This window comes from Sinocyclocheilus grahami, unplaced genomic scaffold, assembly GCF_001515645.1.
Source record: "Sinocyclocheilus grahami isolate Dianchi unplaced genomic scaffold, SAMN03320097.WGS_v1.1 scaffold878.1, whole genome shotgun sequence".
Classification (NCBI taxonomy): Eukaryota; Metazoa; Chordata; class Actinopteri; order Cypriniformes; family Cyprinidae; genus Sinocyclocheilus; species Sinocyclocheilus grahami.
In genome coordinates this window covers 535,063-556,395 of record NW_015506057.1, presented here as the reverse complement: position 1 = coordinate 556,395, position 21,333 = coordinate 535,063, and the positions used below count along the sequence as shown (strand labels likewise).

General features: G+C 40.1%; 1 protein-coding gene across 1 annotated transcript in view; it reads right to left on the bottom strand.

Annotated features, from left to right (window-relative positions):
• Window positions 1-16,996, bottom strand: part of LOC107563532 (NACHT, LRR and PYD domains-containing protein 3-like) — a 67,486-nt gene extending 50,490 nt beyond the window's left edge. The window contains exons 1-3 of the mRNA XM_016248432.1: window positions 16,929-16,996; window positions 4,282-4,480; window positions 4,074-4,190 (exon numbers count right to left, since the gene is read on the bottom strand). Of these exons, the coding sequence (XP_016103918.1) occupies window positions 4,074-4,190; window positions 4,282-4,436 (272 nt within the window). The 5' untranslated portion in view covers window positions 4,437-4,480; window positions 16,929-16,996. The remainder of the gene's footprint in view (window positions 1-4,073; window positions 4,191-4,281; window positions 4,481-16,928) is intronic.
• Window positions 16,997-21,333: the final 4,337 nt, after the last annotated feature.

Here is a 21,333-nt window from a genome sequence, read left to right as displayed (position 1 = left end):
GCTACAGCAATCTGTCACTCCACATTAAACAGCGCCAAAACGGCATTTATTGTTTGAATACTGCAATACAATAGACATAAATTGAAACCTGGGACTTTGTTTCATATTAAAAGCACCAAAGCACAATGCTTATTGCGATATATTGGATGGGAAGTGTCCTTCAATGTTCCATCCATTAACTGAAAACAGACTACCAGACTAATCGATTCATGGGATTTAAGAATCAATATCGTTCCGTAAAAAAGAGAATCAATTAATATCGAGATATCAATATTTTTTACCCAGCCCTACTGTCAACATATGTATTTGCATACCTCTGCGCACACAGTTCGCGCAGACAGAATACGTCATCAGCGCATTCACGCACGCTGTGCAGACAGAGCGAGAATGGCAGACAAACATCAACAAGCCGATCTTCCTTCATGGAATTGTAGTACTTTTACTAACTGTACTATAAAGTTTTCTCACCGGTGAATGACACATGATGTAGCCCAGTGGTTCCCAATTCCAGTCCTCGCGCAGGGGAAATCCGTTCGGAACATTTATTGACGAATTTGCGCTGTGCAGCGTCTTCACACACAGACGAAACTTGCTAGAGAAGTGTGAAGTGTGACATAATATACCTCTGTAAATAAATACAATATAAATTCACGTCTTGCGCACTTTAATGCCCTTTGAATGTAACGTGTAGATGAGAGTGTTGTGTTGAATGTAACACCCCACTTCGCCAGGGCACTCACGGTCGAATAGAACAAACGTCGCACGTGATAAGAGATACAAATGAAATGTGCAAAGCAGGAGGGTGCGAGGATTGGAATTGGGAACCGCTGATATAGCCTATTGTAATGTTGTCTCTGGTGTTCTGGTCTGTGAGCGTAAATCCATTCAAGGGACGTGGCTTTGGACGGCGATTGCAGGGATTGTGGGACATTCGCTTTCAGTGCTATCAGGCTAAAGTTAGCATTTTTCAAGATCTCCTACTGCACCTTTAAATGAAATGTGGAGTATGTTAACTGTGACAAGATGATTAACAGGCCAGTTTACAGTGACAGGATGAGCGTAACTATGCGACAGATCATCCGCTTAAGATACAGTTGTATGATGTAATAGTATGTCCCAAAGCTCGTGTTACTCTTCTGCTACACACTCAAAAGTGTGTACTTTTTCTTCACAACTAAGTAACATACTTTTAGGCATAGTATAAATAGATGAATTGGGATGCAGGATGTGTCTCATCTCCAGCATTGTTTTTTTTGTCTCACCTGGGGTTAAAGGTCACTGCTCCATCACTGAGATAAGGAGGCAGATTGATGGATAAGTCACTCTTTATAGAAACACAGCTAGGCTCTGGAGATTCTGATCTCTTTTTCTCAATATCACTAGAAGGAAGAGAAAAATATAAATAACTTTTTTTTTATCAATGATATTTAAATTTTATCTCTTGACTCCAGCAATGGTTATTGTCTCACCTGGGGTCAATGGTCACTGGCCCATCACTGAGATAAGGAGGCAGATTGATGGATAACTCACTCTTTATAGAAACACAGCTAGGCTCTGGAGATTCTGATCTCTTTTTCTCAATATCACTAGAAGGAAGAGAAAAATATAAATAACTTTTTTTTTTATCAATGATATTTAAATTTTATCTCTTGACTCCAGCAATGGTTATTGTCTCACCTGGGGTCAATGGTCACTGGCCCATCACTGAGATAAGGAGGCAGATTGATGGATACGTCACTCTTTATAGACACGCAGCTGGGCTCTGGAGATGCTGCATTTTGGTTCTGATAGTGAACAATATCCGCCTCCTCTCTCTCCTCATTGTGACTCATTTTAGAGCCAGTGTTCTTCTATAATTTAATTGTGATTTTCAGCCCTAGATTTGCAAACACAGAAAACATAAATGATACATAACAGAAAATTAATGAACAATTGTAATAAACATTAAAGCTGCAAGCAGCATTGAAAGGGCCCTCGCACCCAGAGCCACCTCCACCCGGTGGCCTTAGGAAAACAGTGAAAGGTGGGCAATATGCATTTAAAGTGGTACATACAGGAGGAATATATCAAAGTAATTTTTATGTGCTAAATTTCCTGCTGCCAGCTGGTGGCGCTATGACTATAACTGATATATTCCTCCTGAAGACATCTACATGCCAGAATTCAGTTAATAGTCATAGCGCCACCAGCTGGCAGCAGGAAATGTAGCGCATATAAATGACTTTGAATTCTGGCATATAGATGTCTTCAGGAGGAATATACAGTGGGTACGGAAAGTATTCAGACCCCCTTAAATTTTTCACTCTTTGTTATATTGCAGCCATTTGCTAAAATCCTTTAAGTTAATTTTTTTCCTCATTAATGTACACACAGCACCCCATATTGACAGAAAAACACAGAATTGTTGACATTTTTGCAGATTTATTAAAAAAGAAAAACTGAAATATCACATGGTACTAAGTATTCAGACCCTTTGCTGTGACACTCATATATTTAACGCAGGTGCTGTCCATTTCTTCTGATCATCCTGGAGATGGTTCTACACCTTCATTTGAGTCCAGCTGTGTGTGATTATACTGATTGGACTTGATTAGCAAAGCCACACACCTGTCTATATAAGACCTTACAGCTCACAGTGCATGTCAGAGCAAAAGAGAATCATGAGGTCAAAGGAACTGCCCGAAGAGCTCAGAGACAGAATTGTGGCAAGGCACAGATCTGGCCAAGGTTACAAAAAAAATTCTGCTGCACTTAAGGTTCCTAAGAGCACAGTGGCCTCCATAATCCTTAAATGGAAGACATTTAGGACGACCAGAACCCTTCCTAGAGCTGGCCATCCGGCCAAACTGAGCTATCGGGGGAGAAGAGCCTTGGTGAGAGAGATAAAGAAGAACCCAAAGATCACTGTGGCTGAGCTCCAGAGATGCAGTCGGGAGATGGGAGAAAGTTGTAGAAAGTCAACCATCACTGCAGCCCTCCACCAGTCGGGGCTTTATGGCAGAGTGGCCCGACGGAAGCCTCTCCTCAGTGCAAGACACATGAAAAAACACCTGAAGGACTCCAAGATGGTGAGAAATAAGATTCTCTGGTCGGATGAGACCAAGATAGAACTTTTTGGCCTTAATTCTAAGCAGTATGTGTGGAGAAAACCAGGCACTGCTCATCACCTGTCCAATACAGTCCCAACAGTGAAGCATGGTGGTGGCAGCATCATGCTGTGGGGGTGTTTTTCAGCTGCAGGGACAGGACGACTGGTTGCAATCAAGGGAAAGATGAATGCGGCCAAGTACAGGGATATCCTAAACGAAAACCTTCTCCAGAGTGCTCAGGACCTCAGACTGGGCCAAAGGTTTACCTTCCAACAAGACAATGACCCTAAGCACACAGCTAAAATAACGAAGGAGTGGCTTCACAACAACTCTGTGACTGTTCTTGAATGGCCCAGCCAGAGCCCTGACTTAAACCCAATTGAGCATCTCTGGAGAGACCTAAAAATGGCTGTCCACCAACGTTTACCATCCAACCTGACAGAACTGGAGAGGATCTGCAAGGAGGAATGACAGAGGATCCCCAAATCCAGGTGTGAAAAACTTATTGCATCTTTCCCAAAAAGACTCATGACTGTATTAGATCAAAAGGGTGCTTCTACTAAATACTGACCAAAGCTGGTGTTCTGGTCTGTGGGCGTAAATCCATTCAAGGGACGTGGCTTTGGACGGCGATTGCAGGGATTGTGGGACATTCGCTTTCAGTGCTATCAGGCTAAAGTTAGCATTTTTCAAGATCTCCTACTGCACCTTTAAATGAAATGTGGAGTATGTTAACTGTGACAAGATGATTAACAGGCCAGTTTACAGTGACAGGATGAGCGTAACTATGCGACAGATCATCCGCTTAAGATACAATTGTATGATGTAATAGTATGTCCCAAAGCTCGTGTTACTCTTCTGCTACACACTCAAAAGTGTGTACTTTTTCTTCACAACTAAGTAACATACTTTTAGGCATAGTATAAATAGATGAATTGGGATGCAGGATGTGTCTCATCTCCAGCATTGTTTTTTTTGTCTCACCTGGGGTTAAAGGTCACTGCTCCATCACTGAGATAAGGAGGCAGATTGATGGATAACTCACTCTTTATAGAAACACAGCTAGGCTCTGGAGATTCTGATCTCTTTTTCTCAATATCACTAGAAGGAAGAGAAAAATATAAATAACTTTTTTTTTTATCAATGATATTTAAATTTTATCTCTTGACTCCAGCAATGGTTATTGTCTCACCTGGGGTCAATGGTCACTGGCCCATCACTGAGATAAGGAGGCAGATTGATGGATACGTCACTCTTTATAGACACGCAGCTGGGCTCTGGAGATGCTGCATTTTGGTTCTGATAGTGAACAATATCCGCCTCCTCTCTCTCCTCATTGTGACTCATTTTAGAGCCAGTGTTCTTCTATAATTTAATTGTGATTTTCAGCCCTAGATTTGCAAACACAGAAAACATAAATGATACATAACAGAAAATTAATGAACAATTGTAATAAACATTAAAGCTGCAAGCAGCATTGAAAGGGCCCTCGCACCCAGAGCCACCTCCACCCGGTGGCCTTAGGAAAACAGTGAAAGGTGGGCAATATGCATTTAAAGTGGTACATACAGGAGGAATATATCAAAGTAATTTTTATGTGCTAAATTTCCTGCTGCCAGCTGGTGGCGCTATGACTATAACTGATATATTCCTCCTGAAGACATCTACATGCCAGAATTCAGTTAATAGTCATAGCGCCACCAGCTGGCAGCAGGAAATGTAGCGCATATAAATGTCATTTATATGCGCTAAATTTCCTGCTGCCAGCTGGTGGCGCTATGACTATTAACTGAATTCTGGCATGTAGATGACTTCAGGCCAGGACTTTTATCAAACATGTTAAATTTGGTGCAGATCAGACATTGCATGTTTAAGTTACTGTAAAACAAGTCATTTCCTGTTGCCAGCAGGTGGTACTATGATTATAACTTAATATTGACCTTTAAATGTATTCAGGCCAGGACTCTTATTAAACATGTGAAGTTTGGATCAGATCGGACATTGTATGGCTGAGTTACAACAACTTCCTTTCCCATGGCGAAACATCTAACTTTGTCAGACCGCCACAGACACACCCTTTAACACAGTGGTCACCAACCTTTTTAGGCCCAAGATCCCTGACCTCAGCCTTTATGAAAGACAAGATCTACCTATTGAAGAATTTATAGAAAAAGACATCCCAGATTGTACTTCAAATTTGAGGCCTTTACTTAGTATTTTAATTAGTGATGCGCCGATCATAGCTGATTCAGATTTTCTTTTCTTTATTTCTTTTTTTATCTTGCAAATTGGATTCTGATACTGATTTTAAAGCAAATTTATTTATTGGCTATTTGCGTTATAACAAACAAACTGGCTTTAAACAAAAATATCTAGCCATTTGAAATTAGAGGCAACCACTGCATTTTAATCACGATCTGCACGGGCAGTTGTTTTTGATTTGATTTAGATTAATTTCAGGATGTAAAACAAAAACAGAATCGTCTGACATTAGGCGTTAGTTATTTATTTGCTACATAAAACATCTGCACGAAACAACAGCAGGTCTGAATGAGACGCACTCTCTGACAGCAGGTGGCGCCTATGAACAGGGTTGTCAGGTTTTTGTAATAAAACTTGTCCAATGGCGTTTCGAGGGGGATTCCCCTGTAAAAAAATTGCATTCCGGGGGTAAAATACACGTTTTTCGGCGGGGATCTTCCAGTAAAATTCATATTCCAGGGGCTAAATATCACATTATTGGGGTCGCTTCAACCCACGGACATGAACAACAACCCGTGGCAACAATGTTAAACTATCCCAATTCCGCGGGAAAACCGCGGACTTGGCAACACTGCTTATGAACCTTAAGCACTTCTCATCTTCTTTCAAACACTGCTTATATAGCATTTCCTTGTTTACCGCTGTAAACAAAGCAGCGCTGCGCTTTATACGGAGAAGAAAATGCCATTGCCATCAAAACTTTTCTCAAGACAGTTCCCTTCAGTGATACATTAATATAACCCCAGTGGACAGTGATAAAGATCTACCAGTCGCGATCGACGGATTGGCGACCACTGCTTTAACGAAAACTCAAGATCTTCACAATTTAACATCGCAAAGGGCTTTAGATTAGACTGACCAAATATAATGTTGATGTCATTAAAGGGTCATGAAACCCCAGACTACTTTTTCTGAGATTTTAGCAGAGGTGTTTGTGTTGCACATCATAGAAGACAATGTTAGCATTCGATAGTTCTAATTGTGAGAGAAAACTGGCTAATTTTAAGCTTTTTTGTGCTATTTTCATCTTCAGGGTTTAAAAGCTACATCGTGTTGACGTCACAATTGGTGACGCGGTAAAGGACTATAGTACATCGATGAGGCGTCAGTGTCTATTAAATTATTCATGAGACTGTGTGTTCTTATCATATTAGAAGATGCTTCGCTTAATTATTCACAACAGCATGTGTTGATTTGTTATGACAGACGCTTCAGACTGCGAGACCGCGTACATTAACTGAGAGAAACGTTCATGGATCGAAGGAGTGTTTGTTTTTGCTTTGTAATAAGAGTTTGGCACAAACGCGATTCATTCACTTAGTGAGTGTAACCGTTTTTACAGCTCCGTGACACAACCCGTCAAAAGGCTTGTATAAACGCAGCAGAATAAGCCTAAAAGGTTATCAGAGGTGCAACAGCACGCTCATATATATGTTTTCGATGCAGAGTGCAAATGGCTGTGCATTTATTTGTATTTTTAACTCGATGGGAGCGAAATTAAACTGTCAGAACGCTAAGCTCTGCGTGTGTGTTGTCTGTCTCCCCTCTTCCCTCAGAGCACCATGCCCACTTTTTTTTAGCATTTTTTAAAACTGTGGTGAGAACTAACCAGTGCTGAAACAGGGGGTTTCATGACCCTTTAAATCTCTAGGAGGAGTTCGTTACAACGACTATAACTGCATATTGGCATGTAAATGTCTTCAGGCCAGGACTCTTATCAAACATGTGAAGTTTGGGACAGATCGGACATTGTATAGCAATACAACAACTTCCTTTTCCATGGTGAAACATCAAAATTTATCAGGCCGCCACAGACATGCACTTTAACACTAGAACCGCCACGGGGTAAATTTTTCAAATGTACATAACAGACTTTCAATAAAACATTCAAGTCTCCCAGTCATTGGCTTTTACTAAAATTGTGTAATTTACAATACCCTGGTGTTAAAAATTCTTTAGATAAAACCAGATCAAAAAATGGGGCATTTATACCTATAAGTGCCAGCGGGTCAAATTTACCCACCTATATAATGCCTGTGTTTTCGCGCCGCTTGTTTTAACATTGTACATTGCTAGGCAACGCCTTTCACTCACTGAATTAGCAGTTATCAGTTTCATAAAGAAAGTCACAATGAGTAAAAGAGATTTATGAATGCTGAAGAGGTATTAGAAGCACTAAATGCCGTGAGTGATGGAGAGTCTGATGGTGGGGAGATAAGTGATGCGTCCTGGGGCTCAGCATCTGACAGCGATCCAGATATCATATTTAGATGATTTAGCCGACTCTAAATAATTAATCCAAAGTTTGAACATTTATATTTTTGTTTTGTCATTTCTATTGTTTATTGTTCGCTACTGTGTTGCTATTTATTCTAGTCTGCCCATTTCCTGAAAAAGAAAAATATCTGATCTATGATGTAGAGGTCTACACAGAGGACCCGAGACCCGACCCGGGATCCGTACGGGTTCGGGGCTATATTTTAAATGGTCAGCCGGGTCCGGGTCCAGTCCCAATCTATTGCTTCGGGTCCCTGGTCTGTTTAACATTGTGTGTAATACCCGAGTCGATCGGACTCGGAGAACACACAGTCAGTCAGCGCTGTGCGTGTGTTGTTTTGTAACTTTCAACTTGTAAAATTAGGATGAGAAAAGTGTGAGTCGGTAATTTGAAATAAGGTGGGGAAAAAAATAATAAAAAAACCCAAGCGACATCATCAGAAGCAGGGTGGGCGGAGTTAATGCACACACACGGTGATAATGGATGACTTCATGAGTGATATGAGTTATTATTGATTATTTTTAAAATAATATTATGAATGAACCGTCTTGTTGTTATATCTAAAATTTTTGCTCAGAGAGCACAGAGATGATAGCAAATAAGTAAAGCTAACGTCAGCAGCCATGGCACTGGACGAGCAATCGTTATTATAATCCAAATGGGCAAACAGTCTAAATTATTATGCAAATTGACTCGTGATACAAAAAATGTCGACTTGTTAATAGCAATTTGCTGTGGAATATGTGCCGATCGGGTCCAGTCGGGTCAGTGTCTTCCCGGCCGGGTTCGGGTCCATCTTTCAAATTGACGGTCCGCGTCGGTTCCGGGCAAGAATATTTTTGACATTTCTCGGTTCTGCACGGGCCCGGGTCCAACTTTCAAAATAATAGACGGGTCCGGGTCGGTTCGGTGTAGCACATTTACGGGTCTCTTTGGGTTCGGGTACGAATTTTTGGACCCGTGTAGACCTCTACTATGATGTAATGAATAAAACCATTTTTTTTATTACCCGATGTTTATTGGTGTTGTTCTCTTATTAAAATTATAAATGATATAACTAATCAAATTAATAATTAATTAGGTGAAGCTGTGCTGCCTGAATTTGTCATCGCATCATACAGTGTGGTGAATTGCTATTGCTCATTATTGTCTATAGGCTATTTTAGTCATTTAAAGGTCCCATAATTTCAAAACTGAAATTTCCTAGCTTTTTCATGATAACTGAGGTCTAGGGGCTATTTAACTACCATACAAGTTTCAAAACAGTCAGTCCATATTCAAATGCACACAGCCTGCATAAAGTAGCTGTGATTTTTCACGAACCGTTGTGACTTCCGTAAAAAGTTGACGTCAGAACTACAGTCACCGCCTTCAGTCACCACCCCGAGCACCGCCCACAGTCCCACTCTCCTTTTGCCAAACCCCCAGACAACATTGCGTCCATGCCATTGCTGAGCAACAACAACAAGGAAACATGTCGAAAAGGTTAACTTTAACCACGAAAACTCAACTTACACTCTCACTCGAAGGATGGACGATCTGACAGGATTGTTACTATGAGGTGGATCACATCTAACGTGTATAGGGAAATTTGTAGACATGTCCATAACAACAAAAGACAATACTTTATTGAACCTTTTCTGATAAGAAGTGTGTGCAGCAAACACGAGCATTTTTGGCGATCGTTTCTGTCCAGTCTGCTCGTTTTATCTCGTTTAACCACAGCTGTCGTCGGTTTTTTTGTCTGGCGGTGGCAGCAGATATGCGATCAAATTTCTAATTTGAGGCTGTATTACGTCGATTCTGGCACCCAACATCACAACAAGATGATATTTTAAGCTCCTTATGTAGCCGAATCTGCGCTGGTTTGAATGGGCCGCCTCCATTTTTCCCTTTTGTTTTGCTGCCTCCAGCTAGCTCTGTGACGTCGGCTGACCCTAGTGGTTGGCCTGGCCATGCGTCACTCAGAAAACAACAGGCCAATCAGAAGAGAGGCTCATGAATATTAATTAGACAGGCCAAAATCGACCTGTTCTCAGCAGAGCTCCTGAGAAAGGAGCTGTAAAAATATATTGAGATGGTTTTTGGTACTTATACCGCAGATTTATATTCTTAAGGACATCAAAACCTAAAATATGTTATGTAAAATATGTGACCTTTAAATAACATGGGTTATCTTAATATATTGATTCATGACACAGTATTATAATATTACACATATGTATTTACTTCCTTCTAATTCTCGTCAGTGCAGGCTTGTTTAGCTTATATTGACCGTTATGAAAAGTAATTAGTGTAGCCTGCATAAAAAAAGCCTTGGAACACAACAGGACAAAAATTGTTGATGTCTAGATATAATCTTTACACAACTCTAGATGCTTCTTTGTGCAGACAGTGGCATAATACAGTGAAATAATATGTTCTTTAGCCATATAAAAACAGTAGCCATGTGCGTGGGTAAAATTTACCTGCTGGCGGTTTTAGGTATACAATGACCCCTGGCGGTTCTAGTGTTAACGAAAACTCAAGATCTTCGCAATTTAACATCGCAAAGGCCTTTAGATTACACTGACCAATTATGACATTAATGTCATTAACAACTAGTTGACAGGCCCGTTTACATTGACACGGTGTGTGCAACTATGCGACAAAGCAGTTCATTAAAGAAGCAATTGTTTGACGTGATACTATGTCCCAAAGCTTGCCTACACTTCTACTACACACTCAAAAGCGTGTACATTTTCTTCTCCAAAAGAGTACATACAAAGTGCAAAGATGAATTTAGTTGATACTGATTTCATTTGATTGGTTAGTAATTTTTACTGATTTTGTCTTATTATTGAATGTATTGTTTTAACTAAAGAGTTTGAAAAAGTTTATAAATTACATACATTTAATAAGGTTAGAAATGTATATTTAATTTGGCCAAAATTACACAGGGTGCCTGTCTTGATACCAGGAAAACATATTTTAGCGGAAATGTTATAGATTTTAAAGATTTTTATAGTAAAATACATCTGAAAGGTCATCTAAAATTAGTTTGTGCAACTAACATATAACTAATGTAAATAATGGATTGACAAAATAATAATATTTATAGTATTATATACTGTAAATAGTATAGCTGTACTGCCCAGCGTGACAACCGCCGGCCCGCGGTGATACGCCAAACACATTTTTGTGTGTGTAAAAGTTGCTGTTATATATTAGACATGGGTCAAGTACAAAGGCTTGTTTACATAATAAATTATTGTTTAACTAAACTTTACATCAAAAATATGGAAACATTTGGATTTATAATGAATGAGAGGTAAGTCCAAATTTGGATTAAGCCATATGCTCTGTATTCTATTTTTGCGAACTGCTCACCTGAGGCCGGTTGCACCAGCTGGATGTACACCTGCTTGTAAGGCTAGGCTGGACATAAAATGCGCTTAAAGTCGTGCGTAGAATTTATACCCATTGCACCATCTCGGCGTAGTGCTACGTCTGAGACTAAGGGTGCTTTCACACTAGCACTTTTGGTGCGCACACGGGTTCGATTTACATCAGAGTTCGATACGTTTGGATGATGTGAACGCTGTCTTCCGAACTCGGGTGCGCACCCGCGAACCGTACCCGAGTCCGCTTAAAAAGTGTGGTCTGGGGTACGGTTCAAGTGCACTCCGGTACGGTTCGCTGCTGATGTGAACGCAATCGTACCAAATCACAGAAGTGAACCGCTATTAATGACGTATTATTTGATAAAAATGTGTGTTTGTGTGCGTTTCACTCACTTTCTTGACAAGCATGACTGACGCGCTGCAAGCAGAGAGCTGTATATCTCATTTCTGTTCACCTTCAGAGTACTTTAAAGCATTTGCAGTACATTCGTAAGGCAGACGTAAGTGCCGTTATGTACTGAAGCTTTGGAAACAAAACCAACGGTTCAAAAACATAAATATGAAATTGAAGAGAGCAATGCTATGCATTTTGCCGTCTTCTCCTGCGCCATCATTACTAAGCAACGGGGTAAACAGCTGCTGGCTTGATGACACAAATGAACCGCGGTTCGGACCCAAATAATATAATGTGAACACAGTCCAGCGGGGGCAGGGGGAGGGGGGGAGCAATCAAACTCGGGTTCGGACCAAGCAATCAAACCAAGTGTGAAAGCACCCTAAATCTTACGCCTAGTCAGAGGTAGATGTAGTTTTAGTTCGTTATACGTAAACTATAACGAACTAAAACTATTTTTGAATGACAAAAACTATGACGAATATTTATTGACATTTTCGTCAACGAATAAAAGCGAGACGAAAATGTTAGGGAGGGACGATTTGGGAAAAGATTCATTCAAAACGAATCTGCTGCGTGGTTCGGAGATTAGATGCGTACATATGAACCGGTGGGACATAAGCTAACATACACTTGCTGCACGTCGCATAAAACGCTCAAAAATGTCAATATGTGAGAGTAAGAGAAGAGCAGACATATGGATAAATCTGACGACGCAAGAGAGAACTAATTTCGGTCCGATTTTCTGAGCGCAGACACTGAAGCACACACACAGGAAGCGCGTCTCACAGCGCGCGAGTACTCTTTCACATCGCATGAACGGAGAATTATACACAAAATTATGTTGAATTGTCCGTTTTGATGAGTATTCACGTAAACACAGTGGATTATGTCTTAAGTGAACGTAAACAGCAGGGAGAACGTGTATCAGTACATTGCATCCATTGCATCTGTGCATTCGGTTTTAAAAGGACAGCAGCCTAATTTAGTTGCTATTGTCTGAGCCATTGATGTTAATCAAGCAACAAAAGAAAGAAAGACAGAAAATCACGCACTGCTCTTGACTGAAAAACTTTAGTAGCCCTACAGATTAATCTACATTTATTTATAGAAATAAATATGTCTGCTTGAAAGAATGAAGAATATGGTAAACAAGTTGCTATAAAGAATGCATAATTCGCCTATATAACCATTGGTATTTAATTAAAAAGAAGACCATGTTCTTGTTCTTTATGAGAAGTGGTTTTAATAATTTTAACATAAAGGCATGTTGTGTGTCACCGCAGTTAAATCGGTGTTTATCATGAAAAAACTTTAATATCAAAGCTATATAATGAGTTTGGAAATTTTAGAGAAATGCTTAATAAATGCACTGTAACTAAACCCATTCGATTTTAGCCAACTAAATTTACTGTAGATTTAGTCGACTAAAACTAAAAACAATTCAGATGACTAAAATATGACTCAAACTAAATGGCATTTTAGTCAAAAGACTATGACTAAAACTAAATCAAAATTTGCTGTCAAAATTAACACTGGTATAAAGTGAAAAGTCATGATTTGCACGGACATTATTAGTTTTTTAGGATTCATGTCTGTTAGTTAATTATTACTGCAGACGTGAACTGTAATGTTTATGGTCTTTTCGGGAAGGATAAGTGATATCAATCGAAGCTCGGTGTAGACTAGGCTATACCACACTGCCGACAGTAACTGACCTAATAAAAACTATATTTCTGTACAGCATGTAATTACACATGATCTGGGATTATTAAAAGAAACTGTACCATTCGACATCTTGCTTGGAAGGACAGAATTATAATGCTTGGAAATATTTCACGTCTTTAATTCATTCATTATGTAGCGTGCCTGCCATCCAATAATCGCAGTAAGTTTTGTGCTTTGTTACTTTTAATCAGAAATAAAGTATCAGCTTTCATATTCTGTCAGTTTTATCACAAAATACGAACTATAAATGTGGTTTTTCAGCCACAGAAAGATGTCAGTAAAACAATGTCACGTAAAGTCACATTTACCTCAGGAAAGACATTTATTGTACATAAACTCGATAGTCAGATAAAAAAAATTACTTTATAGAAAGAAACATTGTATTAGATTCATTATATTTTACTTAACCTGCTGCCTTTATTTTTAATGTTCGTTTGAAGAAATCTGTGCAGGGAGACTTCAGATAGCCTATAAAAACCGTGGACTTGTTAGAAAATGTTTACTCAATAAAAACATGGTGCGGTGGCTTCACTTGTTATGTCTTGAGCAATTCAGTTTTATATAAGTAGATGTAGCCATTGCAGCGTGAAGTCGTCTCAGCCATCACTGCGGGAGAATGTGTCAGCGTGGACGCATTGTCTACGCCGGGCGTAGATGAAAAACATTCTGTAAGCTTTATATTCGAATCTCTGAAAAAATTTTGGCAGAGATGTCCTTGCGTTATCCTGTGGGTGGCGCACTAATGTTGAGTGACAGGCTTGAAGTAATGCTACATGCATAAAGTGCTGTATAATAATTGCCTTAATATAGTATTTATCACCTCCAAATGTTGATTTAGAATGTTACAAGTTGTGGAGCAATTCGGGTGAGGAAAGACGATCATACGTCTGTTCTCAGAATAAACAAAACAAACAACAGAACCATATAAAGGCTATTCATGTGAGCACATTTAAACTAAAGGATGTAACGTATAGCCTACTTTGTTAATTTGATCCACTACTCCACAAAGAAAAAAAAAACAGACATGGCAAATTACTGACCTGATGCAGACACATAGCTGAAGCGGATTGATATCGTCTTGGTGGAGCGAGGTTTACGTAAGTTAATGTGAAAATAAGCAGGGCAGTCTCAAATCTGCCCCAATGGCTCTAAATTAGAGCGCGCTGCAGTTCCCCTTTTTACCACAGATTTACGTTGCAAAATTGTGGGGCGCTGTTGAGCTCAGGTGGTCTCAGGCACCATCTGCCCCGCTTAGTATCATGTATACATGCCTGCTAAAGCCATGCACGGGATTTTAATATAATACTGCTTACTTTACGACTTAAAATAGTCTAGAAAATCCGAAACATATTTGTGTCACGATTTCGGTGAGGTCTACTTGGGCTTTGTTATCATGGAGCACATGGCCTCTTGTTTTGACGGCTTGCCATGTGCTCTGCTGTCATCCTGGTGTTCACCCCGCCCCTCTCGTTATCCCTGTTAGCTAATTCTCCCTTCTCACCTGCACCTCGTTTTGTCCTCATTATTCTTCCCTTTATCTGGCCCTCTTGAATGCTATCTTGTGTCAGTCCGTAACATGTTGTGCAGCAGCTTAGATCGTCTCTGTCCATGCTGTGTTTGTCTGAATCGTTTTTATTTTATTTTTTCTAGTCTAGTCGGTCTGGCGGTCCTGTGTTTGTCCCCCTCCTCTCTCTACCCTGCTGCCTCTCTAGAACTCGGGTCGGCTCCCCTCGGCTCATTTTTCATTCATTTATATTTAATTTACAAAAACATGTTCTAATGTTTCACTCCCTTGTGTAAAAAGGGTGTTTTCAGAAATTCAACAATGAGTGCATGGTCTTGTTTGCAATTACATATACAGTGCTTAACAAATTTATTAGGCCACCACCAAATAGGTTTGTGCCACAGCTGCCCTAAACCAAGTATCAGTGATTACCAAAATTACCATTGTTATGTTTCTGTAATGGTTAATCCACCAGTATGTGTAAGATCTTTAGTCACAGTAGTGTTTATAATGCTAAAATATAATTATTGTTGGGATTGAATGATTCTAAGATAGATTGCACAAAAGTTTAATCAAAAGCAAGTCTTTGGGAACAACTAACTATTTGGAAGTCGGTAACAACAGAGACTGTGGAAAAGTGCATAAAAATGATGCCAGCAAGAATGCAAGCTTTTATCAAGGCCAAAGGAGGCCATACGCAATAAAAATAAAATAGCCTATTTATATTTTTTGGTTTATTAGTTTTTGGTTATTATGAGAGAATAAAGACTATTTAGTTGTTTCAATTTGTTATTTGCCTAATGATAACACAATTTTTAGTTTTAAACAAGTTTTTGACGGGCGGTCTAATAAGGCGGTCTAATACATTTGTTAAGCACTGTATGTAGCTACATATACTTTTGTGAGGATTTGAACTGAAAATAAAACTTACAAACTCACTCGTTTACACTTTGCCCCTTTCTTGGTTGCCAATGGCTGCAAACAGGGCTGGATTGGTAATCGGGCATTTTCCCGGTGGGCCGACGCACTCAAGGGGCCGACTTTTTTTGCCGAGGACCATCACGCAGGGACAGTGAGCAGCCAGTGGCCCATTGGTTTGTCTCTTGTATTGTCAGAGTAAAACATCCAATCACAATGCGCTATAGACGGAGCCATGAAGTATTTTGCTCTGCCGATATAAAGATCGCATCACCCCAACTTCTTCCTCTTCGGCATTTCCCACGTTACGTTTTCACAGCAGATTTATCAAGAACAGGCTTGCTCTGCGGTGAGGGATGCGGGCCAAAGAGCAAGGCAGGAGGAGAAGAAGACACTACATACACTACCAGTCAAAAATTTTTGAGCAGTAAGAAAGATCTAATAGAAAGATCAAAAGATCAGCATTTATCTGAAATAAAAAGCTTTTGTAACATTATACATATACCATTAAAATGCTTTGAGTCAGTATCATGACTGTGGTGATAGAAATGAATACTTTTATGTAGCAAGGATGCTTTAAATTGATCAAAAGTGACGATAAAGACATTTATAATGTTACAACAAATTTATATTTCAGATATATGCTGTTCTTCTGATGTAAAGCATTCTACTCAGCTGTTTTCAACATAATAATAATAATAATAATAATAAATGTTTTTTGAGCAGCAAATCAGAATATTTGAGTGATTTCTGAAGGATCATGTGACTGGAGTAATGATGCTAAAAATTCAGCTTTGAAATCGCAGGAATAAATTATATTTTAAAATATATTCTCTCTCTCTCGAAGTGGTGGTGGGCCGCCTGGACCAAACGTGAAAGCGCAGGGCTGATCGACGCTCCGTAGCGGATTCTCACATCCATGAGCGAGGCATTTCAGTTGAAGAGACGGAAGTTGCGCGACAGCATGCTCCTAGAATCTGTTTGAGTAATATGTGGCCGTCGAAACGAAAGCGCAAGGGTTCACGCAGTAGGCTATAGCCTATGTGTGAATCTGGCGATAGATCACGCATACACTGTTTAAGAAAAACAAACTTTTAACAAAACTTTCAGCTAACTTACGTTCTGATGAAAGGGTAGCCGTATAGCCCACGGCTAGATAACGTTAGACGTTTGAGAAAACATCGCTTGTTTTACCGCAGAACATTTATTTGCTTGGTGCACCCCTGGGCACTTGTCCAATTGCCCCTATGGTTATCCGTCGGCTCTGCCCCGCCTGCCCATAGACGAGCCGCGCCTGGCGCACACACACATCTAATGAGGCATTTATGCGATAACATCGCACAAGTTATGAGAATTAAATGAATGGACTTACCGGTAAATTAAACGGAACTTAAGCTTGGTTTACAGCTGTCTGAAATGGCGTTTTATCCGAAGCTGAATTTACTTTCAGTTTCGATTTCTATCACTTTGAAGGATGACTAAAACCCCCATTATCCCGACTGTGATTGGTTCATCCGGACAGCAGACGTCCCTTTCAAAAAATATTCTGTTGTATTCCATGTGGTAAAACATTAAAAGGCAAGAATTTACTCCACAAACATGAGACATCTGCCCGACGTGCAGATCATGTCTATATTGCGTCGGTCGGTCCAGGACTATATCTGTACGTCTAAACGACATGCAAATCCGGTGTTGTTGTACCGAAACCCCCCGTGAAAATCTTGTCCCCCCTCGCCTCACACATTAATACGCAGCGCAACGACTTAAAATGCATTTCGTCCGGCTTTTCTTCGATTTTTACTGAATATTTTTCGATGTTCCACACAGCAAGCACCTTAAGGAGCCTATATGAAAGCGTTGTCGACATTTAAAGTAATAAGCAGAAATTTAATTCGTCCGTAAACTGTCAAGACTTCCACAGGGTTAAGAATAAAGCTGCCAGCTGGCAAAATAAAGCTGTTAAATTCACATTGTATTGACTATCCTGCTGCACGAAGATCCAGGTCGTATATGCTGCTGTCATTTCTTAGTTCACTCCGTGATTCGAGTAAACACTGTATTACTCTGCCCATTGAACTTGCATATGCAATAAAGCAGTGGTTCCCAACCTTTTTTTCAGGAGACCCCTATTTAAAAAAAATAATAAAAAATGAAGACCCCCCCCCCCCCCCCCCCCCCCCCACACAACCCCGGGGGGGGGGGGGGTTGGGGGGGACGACAGCTGAAAGTAGCTCAAGTTATTTTAAAATTTGTGCAGTGAGCTGATTGGCTGAATGGTTTAATGGATGGGTGTGGCCTTTGAGGATGAAGGGACCCTTGGAAGATCATGACAGTTAAAAAAAAAAATGAACACCCCCCCCCCCCAATTCAAACACACTAGCAAACACATTTCATTTAATGTGACAGTCAGTTTTTAATCAATGCAAACCATTAGCTGCAACTTGCAACTATTGATTTTTTCCTAAACCTGATGAACAAATAACAGCAGCACATTATATTCTGTTAATGTAAATATCAAACACATCTATCCATTTCAACTTATTACCTTAAAAACCTGTAACAACATGCAAGGGTTCACAAGAACAAGACTTTTCTTTTCAGGCTCTGCTTTTTAACTGATGAACAAACGGGAGCAAATTCAAATCTATTAACATGAATATCATTTAATCAGATAATTAATGTATTATTGTGTTTTGTTATTGGTTTTGTATTCTAAAAACTAAAAACATGAAACAATGGCATTTCACCTGCCATTTTCTTTTTGCGGCGTACGTTCCCATTCTCGCGATACGCTGCAAAAAATTCTCGACGTTAAGAGAATTTCTTCTCTTTCCATAAATTAATTATTTTTAAAATATTTAGAATTGAAATATTTATCGTGCTGTTATAAATTATATATATATATATATATATATATATATATATATTTTAAATTTAAACAAGTGCAATTGGCGACCCCTCGAAAATTATTAACGACCCCTGGGTTGGGAACCACTGCAATAAAGAATAATAATAGTTAATCGCATTTGTTTCTCGCATATGCATTCATATATACGCAAACACGCTATAACTAGGCAAATAAATGTTTGCACACTTTAAGTAGCGTGTGTCATTACATCAACCAAATAAAATTATTACCAAATTTTTATTAAAGGTGTGACAATTGATAAAAAAGGATGTAAAAAAAACTTTTAATTTTGTTATATATATATATATATAAACACACACACACACACAGTTGCAATCGAAATTATTCAACCCCCAGAGAGTGCATACTTTACAAATACAAGGTTTTCTGAAGATCCAGCACTTTGTAAAAAAAACGAAAAACAAAAATGCATCTATAACAGATTACTGGCATACATACAATTAAAACACAACAATATCCATTGCATGGCCCAATGGTTAGAGAGTCAGACTCATAACCCAAAAGTTGTGGGTTCGAGTCTCGTACCGGCAGGGATTGTAGGTGGGGGGAGTGAATGTATAGCGCTCTCTCCCACCTTCAATACCACGACTGAGGTGCCCTTGAGCAAGGCACTGAATCCCCAACTGCTCCCCGGGAGCCGCAGCAAAAATGGCTGCCCACTGCTCCGGGTGTGTGTGCACTTTGGATGGGTAAATGCAGAGCACTAATTCCGAGTATGGGTCACCATACTTGGCCACATGTCATGTCACTTTTTTTTAATGTGAACCCTGGACCTGCATATCTAGGGCTAGAGATTGGATATTAGGCATGACGAAAGTCATTGTGCACTTCCAGCTTGTTGCGTGCCTTCGTTTTGATGGTTACCAGAGAGCTAAAAGCAGTCTCGGACAGGTATGTTGTGGCGAATGGCAGGATGAGTCTGGTTGTAGCATGGTGCGCAAGCTTGGGTGCGACGTTGGGTCCTTTCACCAGCCAGAACCGTTTGTACCCGTGTTCGGTAAAGAATCTCCTCAGAAGAGAATTAGACTTGTTATCCAAGAGCTCGTCCTCCGCTTCTAAATACTCCACGTCCTCCTCCTGTAACGGGGCGACAGAGACGTGAGACGTGTGGATCCATGTGCAAGCTTTATTCTGAACAGAAGACAGAGACGTGGTCGTAACAGGCAGGGTCAAACAATGGCAAACAGGTATATGGCGGGCAAAACACAAGAATAGTCCTAGGGCTAGCGTAGGTCGACGATCGGCAGACAGAATCACGGGTGAGACGAGAGGGATAAATCCAGGGAGACAGGCAGAGATCAGAACCGAGGAAACCGACAAGGCAAGGCAAGGCAAAACAAGGAAACACGGGAAGGAAACAGGAACTAGGAAAACTAACAGGCTAAGCAATACTCGGCAGTGAATGGTAGTTTGAGTGAGTGATATATAGTGAGTGAGTGATGTGAAACAGCTGTGTGCAATCCGTGCTGAGTGCAATCAGTGCAATGAATGATGGGATATGTAGTCCGGGGTGATGTGCAACAGTGTGTAGTGCGAGAGTCAATGTAATGGAAAGGGTGACCTCTGATGGTAAGCAGATGGAAGTTCATGGACCGGATTCATGACAATTATCACCAGTAAAATATGGAGTGGCACAAGGATCTGTCCTAGGTCCTCTGCTATTTTCAATATACATGTTGCCCCTTGGTAATATTATTAGAAAATACGGTATTAGTTTCCACTGTTATGCTGATGATACTGAACTATATATATCAACATGACCAGATGAAACTTTTAAATTATCTAAGCTAACAGAGTGTTAAAAATTTAAAAGATTGGATGACCAATAATTTTCTCTTATTAAATTCAGATAAGACAGAGATATTACTTATTGGACCAAAAGACAATACACAGAATATCTTGGATAACAATTTGCAACTAGACGGATGTATTGTTACTTCCTCTCACAGTAAAAAATCTGGGTGTTATATTAGATAGCAACTTGTCTTTTGAAAATCATATTTCCCATGTTACAAAAACAGCATTCTTCCATCTTAGAAACATTGCCAAGTTACGAAACATATTACCTGTTTCTGATGCAGAAAAGCTAGTTCATGCATTCATGACCTCTATACTGGACTATTGAAATGCACTGCTAGGTGGTTGTCCTGCATCTTCAATAAACAAGCTACAGGTAGTCCAAAATGCAGCGGCTAGAGTCCTTACCAGGTCAAGAAAGTGTGTGTGCACTTTGGATGGGTAAATGCAGAGCACTAATTCCGAGTATGGGTCACCATACTTGGCCACATGTCATGTCACTTTTTTTTAATGTGAACCCTGGACCTGCATATCTAGGGCTAGAGATTGGATATTAGGCATGACGAAAGTCATTGTGCACTTCCAGCTTGTTGCGTGCCTTCGTTTTGATGGTTACCAGAGAGCTAAAAGCAGTCTCGGACAGGTATGTTGTGGCGAATGGCAGGATGAGTCTGGTTGTAGCATGGTGCGCAAGCTTGGGTGCGACGTTGGGTCCTTTCACCAGCCAGAACCGTTTGAATAGTCCTAGGGCTAGCGTAGGTCGACGATCGGCAGACAGAATCACGGGTGAGACGAGAGGGATAAATCCAGGGAGACAGGCAGAGATCAGAACCGAGGAAACCGACAAGGCAAGGCAAGGCAAAACAAGGAAACACGGGAAGGAAACAGGAACTAGGAAAACTAACAGGCTAAGCAATACTCGGCAGTGAATGGTAGTTTGAGTGAGTGATATATAGTGAGTGAGTGATGTGAAACAGCTGTGTGCAATCCGTGCTGAGTGCAATCAGTGCAATGAATGATGGGATATGTAGTCCGGGGTGATGTGCAACAG